This window comes from Carassius gibelio, chromosome B15 (assembly GCF_023724105.1).
Source record: "Carassius gibelio isolate Cgi1373 ecotype wild population from Czech Republic chromosome B15, carGib1.2-hapl.c, whole genome shotgun sequence".
In the NCBI taxonomy this organism is placed as follows: Eukaryota; Metazoa; Chordata; class Actinopteri; order Cypriniformes; family Cyprinidae; genus Carassius; species Carassius gibelio.
In genome coordinates, this window is record NC_068410.1 from 21105453 (window position 1) to 21116899 (window position 11447).

The 11447-nt window shown below is 37.4% G+C and overlaps 1 protein-coding gene across 1 annotated transcript; it reads right to left on the reverse strand.

Moving 5' to 3' along the window:
- Positions 1–2631: 2631 nt before the first annotated feature.
- apoa1b (apolipoprotein A-Ib) lies at positions 2632–5295 on the reverse strand. The gene is made up of 4 exons (XM_052576662.1): positions 5224–5295; positions 4689–4735; positions 4168–4312; positions 2632–3556 (listed from the first exon to the last, which is right to left on the reverse strand). Exons 2-4 carry the CDS (start codon positions 4729–4731, stop codon positions 2971–2973), a joined length of 774 nt encoding a protein of 257 aa, XP_052432622.1. The 5' UTR covers positions 4732–4735; positions 5224–5295; the 3' UTR covers positions 2632–2970.
- Positions 5296–11447: the final 6152 nt, after the last annotated feature.

Below are 11447 nucleotides of genomic sequence, written 5' to 3' on the forward strand. Positions count from 1 at the left end.
AAAAAAAAATAAAAAAGTGAAAAGTGTCTGCTAAATGTAAATGTAAATGTAAATACATCAACAACTGGGGAATTTGAGGGGTTGATAACAGAGTTTATTGTACTAAATACAATTTTAGGTCTGTTTGAGTGTTTGCTGATCAAATCAGAGAGGTGCTTTGCTCTGGCTATTTTTGCTGCTGCCTGAAAAGAAGCTAATGCAGATTTAAAAATTTGAAAAGAAACATTGAGATGATCCTTTTTCCATTTCCCTTCAGCTTTATGACAGGCCTGTCTAAGAGAGCGCGTATTCTCATTTAACCATTAATGAGATTTAAGTTTGGAGCGAGTGTATGCGAAAGGTGCTACAGAGTCAAGTATGGAAGAGCAAGACGAGTGAAAAAGGGTGACTAATTCATCCGGACTAGAGGAGAATGATGCCTCTGTTGCAATAATAGATGCAACATTAACATCACTTTAAAAAACTTTCAGAAAACTGAGATGCAGTAAGAGAATGTATCTGGCGACAGTAATGATCCTGAACTCTGACAGTTTGCTGGGAACTGAAAAGGGTGATGTCAAATGTAATAGGCTTATGATCAGAGAAAGTGGCCTCCTCAATCACAATATTATCGACATTAAAACCATACGATAAAATTAAATCAAGTGTGTGTCCCAGTTTATGAGTAGCTTTATCTATATGTTGCGTAAGGCCAAAGGCATCTATTACACCAGAGAATTCGCTATACGTTATTGTAATGCTTTATCGGGTGGTTGTTCTGCACGCTTAGTAAACAAACTACAGCTAGTCCAAAATGCAGCAGCAAGAGTTCTTACTAGAACCAGGAAGTATGACCATATTAGCCCGGTCCTGTCCACACTGCACTGGCTCCCTATCAAACATTGTATAGATTTTAAAATATTGCTTATTACTAATAACGCCCTAAATGGTTCAGCACCTCAGTATTTGAATGAGCTCATTTTATATTATACTCCTCTACGTCCGCTACGATCTCAAAACTCAGGCAATTTGATAATACCTAGAATATCAAAATCAACTGTGGGCGGCAGATCCTTTTCCTATTTGGTGCCTAAACTCTGGAATAACCTACCTAACATTGTTCGGGAGGCAGACACACTCTTGCAGTTTAAATCTAGATTAAAGACCCATCTCTTTAACCTGGCTTACACATAACATACTAATATGCTTTTAATATCCAAATCCATTAAAGGATTTTTAGGCTGCATTAATTAGGTAAACCGGAACTGGGAACACTTCCCATAACACCCGATGTACAGTACTTGCTACATCATTAGAAGAATCTGACTTTGCTGCAGTCTGTAATTGAACTACTGGTTTCGTCTGGTCAGAGGAGAACTGACCCCAACTGAGCCTGGTTTCTCCCAAGGTTTTTTTTCTCCATTCTGTCACCGATGGAGTTTCGGTTCCTTGCCGCTGTCGCCTCTGGCTTGCTTAGTTGGGGTCACTTCATCTACAGCGATATCATTGACTTGATTGCAAATAAATGCACAGATACTATTTAAACTGAACAGAGATGACATCACTGAATTCAATGATGAACTGCCTTTAACTATCATTTTGCATTATTGAGACACTGTTTTCCAAATGAATGTTGTTCAGTGCTTTGGCGCAATGTATTTTGTTTAAAGCACTATATAAATAAAGGTGATTGATTGATTGATTAATATGTTCAGTAAAATATAATGGTTGGTGTTGACATGGTCTGTCCTGGGGTCTTTAATTTGGCCACCACATCCATCTTGCCCTGTTACTAATAAGTAAAAGATCACTAAAGCATGATGAATTGATTATTGCTGACACATTTTTGTAATCAACTTGTTAATCAGATCTAAATCTCTTTTTAGTTTAAGGCCATTGTTGTGCATTTGAATTATTCAGCATGGTGTTAGTTCAGTCAGGCCACGTCAGTCACGCTTGCATCAGCCGACAGTCAGCTGTTCCTGACATGTACCAATCCAGTCTTGACACCTATCACAAGCGGTCTATTTAAATTCTCTCCCATCGCATTGCTGCTTGTAGTTATGTATGCATATAATGGTTATGTTCTGTATCTCTTCCCGCTCTGTTCAAGCAAGGCTGCATGGACAGAACAGAACCATACCACCAAAACTAACTGTATGCAATATAATTATAATTAATATACTTGACGAAAGTGGTCCTGATTGAAAAAAGGGTAGGCAATATTAATTTCCAGTGACTGCAACAGTATGACTGCCTAATTCAGATTTTTTATTATAAAAAATCAGATTATTTTATTGTGCATAATAATGTAAAAATGTTTTGGACTTGATATTAATATATTTATATTTTTCCATATAATGTCAAAAAAATGTCCTAGTTTAGGGACCAATTCTCACTATCAACTAGATGCATATTAGCATGCCTATTTTTAACATATTGGCTGTTTATTAGTAGTTATAGTAGTTATAAAGAGCTTATTCTGAATGACCATACATCCCTAACCCTAACCAATACCAACACTTAACAACTACCTTACTAACTATTAATACGCAGAAAATTAGGAGTTTGAGGCAAAGTTGATGGTTTGTTATTAGTGGAATCAGACTTTAAAATAAAACATCTCTTAAAAATAAGACACACTTCTAGAAATAGTATGAAGATTTTTTTTTTAATTATTATTATTTTATTTCATTGAACATTGAAAATCAGTTTTTAACAAAAAGCTGCTTAGCAAAGGATTTTTGCTAGGCATTTTTGAAAGAACAGGTTTCAGAGTTCTTAAATTCTTAGCTGTGTTTGCCCATTAGAGCCAATGTGAGTCCTGTCTAATTTGTCAAAAGTGCATGTGAGTGTATTGTGAGCATGTTTGACTATGTGCTTCAGCGAAGGTCAGTTATGCTTGGAGAAAAGCCTTCCAGACGATGATGGCTCGAGATGTTGACACTCTGCACTGGTGAAGGTAAAGAGAAGGTGTAAAAAAGGGTTGGTTTATGCCTTGCTCATAGCTTTTTGGACGGCTGCGAAAATAGCCTCGAAGTGAGGCTTCACCTCCGTGCCCAACTCTTCCATCTTCTTCCTCAGTTCTCCAGATTTGACGCTCTGGCGGAACTCCTGGGCTCCCTTCTCCACCTGGTCCCTGTACTCCTGGATGTAGGGCTCCAGCAGTGTCTTCAAGGCCTGGATGTGCTCTGCCACCTTCTCACGCACAGCCTCCAAGATGGGCATCAGCTTGGACTTGGTCTCCTCCCAGTTGACTTCGATCTTCCCCTTCAAGCTCTTGACCAGAGGCTCCAGCTTGGTCTTCATTTCCTCCATGAACTTTTGCTGTTTGGTCAGGTACTCCTCGATGAAAGGCTTCAGCTCGCCTCTGTACTCCTCGAAGTGCTTCTGCAGCACCTGCCTCAGCTCCTCACGCATGGGCTCGATCTTCTTGCGGAGCTCCTCCACGTCCTTGGCCAGCTTCTCGCGTGTGTCTTTAGTGGCCTCCAGCACCTGGCCACCAACAGGGCCAATGGCTTGGAAGCCGCCCTGCAAGTAGCCATGGAGGTTGTCCACAGACTGGCCCAGGAACTGCCTGAACAGGACGAGGATTTAGGTTAACTGTTGCTGGAATAGTTCATGTATAAATGTAAGATGAAAATTGAATGAAGAAATTATTTGTTCACCCCTAAAAGAAAATTCTGTCATTAATTAATCACCTTCATGTTGTTTGCTCATGCAAGATCTTTGTTCATCTTCGGAACACAAATTAACATATTTCTGATGAAATTCAAGAGCTCTCTGACCCTCCATAGATACCAATTCAACTGCAATGAGAATACTTTTGACAACATAATCAACGTTTTATGCTTTGTTTACGCTTAGGGTAAAGCTTGCAAATTCATCGTGATACTTGTGATAAAATTGTGGAAGACAGAAACTCTGGGAGAGGAATTATTGAATAAAGTCGTTATTTTTGTTTCCTTTGCACACAAAAAGTATTCTCCTACTTTTGAAAAACTGAAGTTGAGCCAAGGATGTCACATGGACAGTTTTATCGATGTCCTTACTACATTTCTGGACCTGGGAACGTTGCTGTCTATGAAGAGTCAGAGAGCTCTTTGATTTCAGCAGAAATATCTTAATTTGTGTTCTGAAGATGAACTATGGTCTTACATCCTTTTAACTCAAAGCATTTGTTCTTACTTGTAGTCTGCGAACTCTGTGCCGTCGAGGTGAGTGAGGGCTTTGTGTGCCGACTGCTTCATCTGATCAGCGTAGACCTGGAGCGCAGACTTCACGTGCTCCAGCTGCGATGGTGCTTGGTCCTGCAGGAATCGGGCCTGGCATCCTGAGCAAACCACACAGATTCAGTCTGACTAGATCTGAACTACAGTTTCATCTGAACCAGTTAACTCAATACAATAATGTTTATCAAATAGATTTACTGCATCTTTATGTTTTTGTTTTTCAGTAAAAATATCTAGACATTCTTCCAAATATTTTAAATGAAAAGCTAAATTGTGCAAGATATTAAACACTTTTTGGCAAAACCAGAAGAAAACTAAAAGATTTAGAAACAGGATATATACATGTATTCTTTGAAAAAATATTGATATCTTATGAAAAGTTTAATAACATTTTTCTTGGAATACATTTTAATCTGGAAAGCAAGACAACAATGCTGATGTTTTGACAATGTTGAGAGAAGTAGTGGGTTTATATACCTGCCAGTAAAACAGCGAGGGCAAGGACTACAAACCTCATCATGGATCTGGGCCAAAAAGAACAAAGAAACACAGATGTTGTTAATCACAATCAATACAAAGGTTTAAGGTTTCTAACCAAGGGGATGCTGACACTGAGACTGCAGCACGACTCCTTGAGATCTCCCCTACAGCCAATGTCAGACTAGACTCTAATTAATCCCAGATTAGACAGAGTTACAAAGGCTGCACAAGAAGATTAGCTCTTAATCTGAATCGTAATCTGAAATTGGATTGACTCGGTCACATTGTTGTGGACCTGGAGAACTTCAGTCTAACCTGATACTCCTTTCACGCATCTGAGAAGAAAGGTTACACATCTACAGTAACCAATCATATTTCATCAAAGAGGTCTCATTATTCATCTCCAAAATACAATTATTACTTTTGGTACTTAAAAAAAAAACTGATTGCAGTTTTCATATATAATTCAATACAAGCTCATTTTTCTGCTAGCGCTCTCCAGAACACTCTGCTGTAAGTAAACGCTGCTTACCTGTTGATGTCTGGGTCTGGGACGAGACTGAAGAGCAGGGCCAGGGACGGCTCTTTTAAAGGGTCGAGACGGAGGGAGGGGGCCCGAACCTCAACCCCTCACCTCCTCCCCGCAGGGTTCAAAGGTTCCCAATCGAGGGGGTCAGCACATGCATGCATGCTAGTCCACATCTATAAGTGAACCTCACAGATATACTGGTTCATTCCTCATTTACCATGTGCTACATCTTTATATCTATTACTTCTGAAGCAGTTTAGATCCACAAGAAAATAATGAGTCAACTGCAGTTATTTCCATCAAATCTCACCCTTAAATATGACGTTTGTTGACATTGTTTAGACTGATGAATTCAGTCATATAAAATTATATATATATATATATTGGTTTTGGACTTGGATACATCCATTTCAATTAGTTTTGGTCATTTGAGGAACATTTTTTTGGAGACCTTACAAACCATTTTACAGTGTACTCTTAACATTAGTACTTTGACATATATTCCTACTTAATATATGCTGTTATCGCACATTTAACAGATAGATCTTAGCGATTCTGATCATTCTGAACACAGAAGTTATTTTCCAAAATGATTTTCAGTTGTTCTGAACATGTTCTTTTCTCAGGTTACACTTTCTCAACATGTTAACCGGGCTTTCTCCGGAAGCTAGTCCTGAAGTGCTGATGGGATGAACAGGATACTGAACTCTGTTACATGATTCAATCACACTGTTCTTGGAACAGCATACAAGAATGTAAATAATGACATTTAGCGTAGCCTAATCTGCTTTGTGCCCTGACCTTTGACTCCATAACTCTTAACGATAGCATGCTGAATGCAACAGGACTGGCACAAACATGTTTGAAAAACAAATGTTCCTTTTTTACTACTAATATAAATGTTAGGATGTACTAATAACATGTAGTTAAAGCTTAGGTAAGTTTAGTCTGAGGTGGGAAAATATGATTTAAATAAAACAAGTCACTGTTTCCAGAGAATCACAATTTCTTTAAAAAGTAATTACTAAATGTTTGATGTTAAAATGTTGCAGCTGAGATTAAGCGTGCATTTTAGTTTCATATGTTTTTACTAATATGAAGCAATGCACCATCCAGAAGGTAACACACACACACACACACACACACACAGAGGTCTCACCTCATATGGAGATTCTGCGGAGGCCAATCGCAGCCGGAGCCAAAGGGCGACTCGCTCAGACGGAGAGTCAGATCATTAACATGGGCTACTAAAGATTCAGTTCTTCAGTCACATGCCATCTGTTTGCCCTTGTCTTGTTTTCAGATAGACAAGAACCCTATACAACATAAAATCAGGGAAAACATTCCTGACGGGTTCATGCTCATATCAGCTCATCTGAGTAGGAGTTTAAGTAAACCAATTAAGCAAACACAGTGATTTACTCAGGAAAAAAAATCAATGGCAGTAGTGCTTCAGGCTTTTCCTTGTAAGAGCCGGGACTTATCTGAACGTCCCTCTGATAAGAGATTGGGGCATTGGGTCTGCGAGGAGAGTGTGGTAATCACTCGTACACACGGTCTGAATGACCTCCACAGCCGTTCAAGCAGAAAGGGTCTCTTCAGAAAGTCAAGTGATTCAACTGCATCACAATAACAGCTGTAAAACAGCCAACACACATTTAGAAAAAGCTTTAATCCAAAATGACAAAAAAAAAAAAATGGAATAATAATAATAATCCCAGACAGCAACATAGTGCTGGCCCAGATCCGGCCCACATCTGGCCCGCATGAAATCCATGCGGGCCAGATGTGGGCCAGACCTGGGCCGAAACTGCTTGCTGTCTGGGATGCGTAATAAGTTTAGTGAGAAAAAAGCACACACACACACAAAAAGACATCCCCAGTAGAGCTAAGATAAAGCTTTTAAAGCATTGCATTCAGGTTTTTCTTCTTCATCTGTTTCTGTCAACATGAAGAATACAGAGTTACTCAGAGGATGAAATTAGTGAAATATTGCGTTTACTGTCATTATTATTACTGGAGCGTCTCCAGATGCTTTGAAAATTCACAAAAAAAATCAAATGTTTTAAATAGTTATATTTGCCTTCATAACTCTAGAAACTAAATATTGAATCACTTGAACAATTTAATCCCATCAGTCTCTAAAGTGACCATGAAGAAGAGTTTCATTTTTACAATCCTAAAGATTTTACTGACTGGCGTTTAACTGCATTATCTGCAAATATGGTTTTTTTTACCAAACTCCCTAGTTGTTTGGAATTTGTTTGGTGATCTCTACAACAAAAATAACACATTCAAATATATACATAGCTGTTCATATACATACATAAAATATATACGAGCTGTTCAGAAAAGTTTAATTGTTCTGAGGCGTCTGCCTGAACCAAGAGGTGTAAAGGGATGTCTGGCTGGATGCAAGGGCTCTTTCTGGATTGTTAAACCTTTTTTTCTGTAAACGAGAGACACAGATCTCATCAATAGTGGGAAGATCACATCCCAACCAATCCTTTTGGAAGCAGCCTGAGTGATTTCACAAATCTGTCTTCTGTGCTGAGCTGTGGAGCTATAAACCACACTATAACTGAGAGCATCAGCACGCTTCAGTGACAGAGACATATCAGCTTTACATACTCCAAACTTAAGTTGTCTAAAGAAAATAAGTCTTTGATATGTTTTTTTTTAATAATATCTCTTAGGTTGTCGTCCCAGTTTAACGTCCCTTAAAACTTTGAACATTTCATTGTCCTGATCATTAATATTCAATGGCAAAACAGCATTTGTCCATTGTTCCTTTGTTTTAAATAATCTCTAATAAATATGTTTAAGTTTCACTTGGTTAGGGCAAATTGTCACATGACCAGAGCAGTTTACTTCCTGAATGCACCAAAATTTGCATCAATATTGCACTAAATTCAAAGTTCAAAGTTACGAAATAATTTATAATAATGATCTTGTAATACTGGTGGCACTAAAATAACAATTTTATGATATGTTACAATAAAGTAACAATTTTGAAATGCTTTGATGGTTTTATTATTTATATCTTAGTATTCCTATCAGTGTTGTTTAAGGGGTTTTATGCATGATAGTAACTCTAACACGTGATGCAACAGAGTTTCAAAGAGCTGGAGTCTTGATTCACACACGGAGCACAGGAACGACGGAGCGAGGAGTATTTAATAAACACAAAGCTAGGAACACGGCTAACGAAATGACATTTAACAACAGAAGGGAAATGAGGGGCAGAATGAAGTAAAGAAGGAAAACCCCAAACTGAGCATGATAATCAAACAGGAGCAGATAAACAACCCCAGACACGGAGCAGAGTCTGACGGCTGAGATAGATCACAGTCTTGACTGAAGAAATATGAGAATTCACTCAACACATTATCCCACAATTGTGTCATACCATAAAACACATTACACACTTTTCTAAAAACAAACAAATAAATAAATACATAAGTGCAAAGGGTTACTAAAATTTGGTATTTATTGTACTGTATTTATTGTATTATCTTCTCTGTACTTAAATTAATTCTGTTGTCTTTTCATTTTGAATAGTGCTTTTTTGACTTGTTACTCTCAGTCTGGACTCTGGAGCTTTTGTGATTGGATCAAATCAGAGATGCATCACAGATCCAAAGATCTCATACAGAGAAGCAGATTCTTGTGTTTTAGGGTGTATTTCTCATGAGTATACAAGAAGAAATGCCTAGACTTTCTTCAGAAGCCGTTCCTGCGGCTGCCTTCACTTGATGTCAACCCTCAAACATTCAGAACTACCAACGTTTGATTGCAACATATAACCATTGCTGTTAATAGTGTTTAATTACGTTGTTAGCCGATGTTAGCCTACATTTCTGTCCTGTGTACAACAGCTTGACTGTCACCACTGATAAATTGCTGCTGTCCATCTGATTCACAGGCACAGGACAAGCGCTAGATGTAAGACACAGATATTTCATTCAGATGGCAAATCATTTACTATCTGACAACATCTAAAGTTCATCAACCTCCCTACTTCACACATGTTCAAGTTTCACAAAGCTGGAATGCATTTCATTGATACATTTTTAATTTTGCCATGTCGTTTGATCTCCTGTATTTGTACATGTGGTTCAAAGGTCATATTTTGATGTCAAGGTGTGATAAGTGTAGAGTAAGATCTCTTTATGCTGCCCATTTCCCTCAGTTTGAAGTGTTGTCATCTCACTTTAGCTTGAAACACAAAAGAGACTATCAAACATTAGCTTCTCCAGAGCAGAAGTGGGCGCTCATGAGCTATAGTCCTTCATTAAGTTGGCTTGAGAAAGCTTTGATGCTAATCAATTTAAACTCATTCAAACTCATCTAATCTATATATCTATCTATATGACTATTTCTATCTATCTATCTATCTATCTATCTATCTATCTATCTATCTATCTATCTATCTATAATTAATCATGGTAAACTATGATAAATCATGCTAGAATCAGTAAATCATACTTGAACATGGTAAATCGTGGTATACTATAGTAAATCATGGTAAACTATGGTAAATCATGGTAAACTATGGTAAATCATGCTAGAATCAATAAATAATACTTGAACATGGTAAATCATGGTATACTATAGTAAATCATGGTAAACTATGGTAAATCATGGTAAATCATGGTAAACTATGGTAAATCATGGTAAACTATGATAAATCATACTAGAATCAGTAAATCATACTTGAACATGGTAAATCGTGGTATACTATAGTAAATCATGGTATACTATAGTAAATCATGGTAAACTATGGTAAATCGTGGTAAATCATGGTAAACTATGATAAATCATGCTAGAATCAGTAAATCATACTTGAACATGGTAAATCGTGGTATACTATAGTAAATCATGGTAAACTACGGTAAATCGTGGTAAATCATGGTAAACTATGATAAATCATGCTAGAATCAGTAAATCATACTTGAACATGGTAAATCGTGGTATACTATAGTAAATCATTGTAAACTATGGTAAATTGTGGTAAATAATGGTAAACTGTGGTAAATCATGGTTAACTTTGGTAAATTGTGGTAAACTATGGTAAATCATGCTAGAAACATGCTAGTCGCATGCTAGTCATGTTAGAAACAAGCTAACAAAATGCTAATCATGCTAAAATCATGCTAGCAACATGCTAGTCACATTCTAATCATGTTAAGAACATCCTACCAACATGCTAATCATGTTAACAACATGCTAGTCGCATGCTAGTCATGCTAGAAACATGTTAATCATGCTAGAAACATGTTAATCATGCTAGAAACATGTTAGCGACATGCTAGCAATATGCTAATCATGGTAAAATCATACTAACAACATGCTAGTCCCATGCTAATCATGTTAGAAACATGCTAACAGCATGCTAATCATGTTAGAAACATGCTAACATCATGCTAATCATGCTAGAAACATGCTAGTCACATGCTAGTCATGCTAGCAAACATGCTAATCATGCTAAAAACATGCTAGCGACATGCTAGCAATATGCTAATCATGCTAGAAATATGCTAGCAACAATGTTAATCATGGTAAAATAATGCTAGCAAAATGCTAGTCGCATCCTAATCATGCTAGAAAAATGTTAACAACATGCTAACAACATGCTAATCATGCTACCAACATGCTAGCGACATGCTATCAATAATATGCTAGCAACAATGCTAATCATGGTAAAATAATGTTAGCAACATGCTAGTCGCATGCTAATCATGCTAGAAACATGCTAACAACATGCTAATCATGTTAGAAACATGCTAGCAACATGCTATCAATATGCTAATCATGCTAGAAAATGCTAGCAACATGCTAATCATGGTAAAATAATGCTAGTCAAAATGCTAGTCCCATGCTAATCATGTTAGAAAAATGTTAACAACATGCTACTCATGCTAGCAACATGCTAGTCGCATGCTAGTCATGCTAGCAATATGCTAGTCATGCTAGCAATATGCTAATCATGCTAGAAACATGCTAGCGACATGCTAGCAATATACTAATCATGCTAGAAACATGCTAGCAACAATGCTAATCATGGTAAAATCATGCTAGTTGCATGTTAATTATGATAGAAACATGCTAGCGACATGTTAGCAACATGGTAAACATGTTAGCAACATGTTAGCAACATGCTAGTCGAATGCTAATCATGCTAGAAACATGTTAACAACATGCTAGCAACATGTTAATCATGCTAG

What these genes read in the sequence shown, in the direction of transcription:
- apoa1b (XM_052576662.1), bottom strand. Translation starts at nt 4,731, where the DNA reads ATGATGAGGTTTGTAGTCCTTGCCCTCGCTGTTTTACTGGCAG. An exon ending in CCTCGCTGTTTTACTGGCAG is followed by an intron (nt 4,313 to 4,688) that starts GTATATAAACCC and finishes TGGTTTGCTCAG; the next exon opens with GATGCCAGGCCCGATTCCTG. An exon ending in ACAGAGTTCGCAGACTACAA is followed by an intron (nt 3,557 to 4,167) that starts GTAAGAACAAAT and finishes CGTCCTGTTCAG; the next exon opens with GCAGTTCCTGGGCCAGTCTG.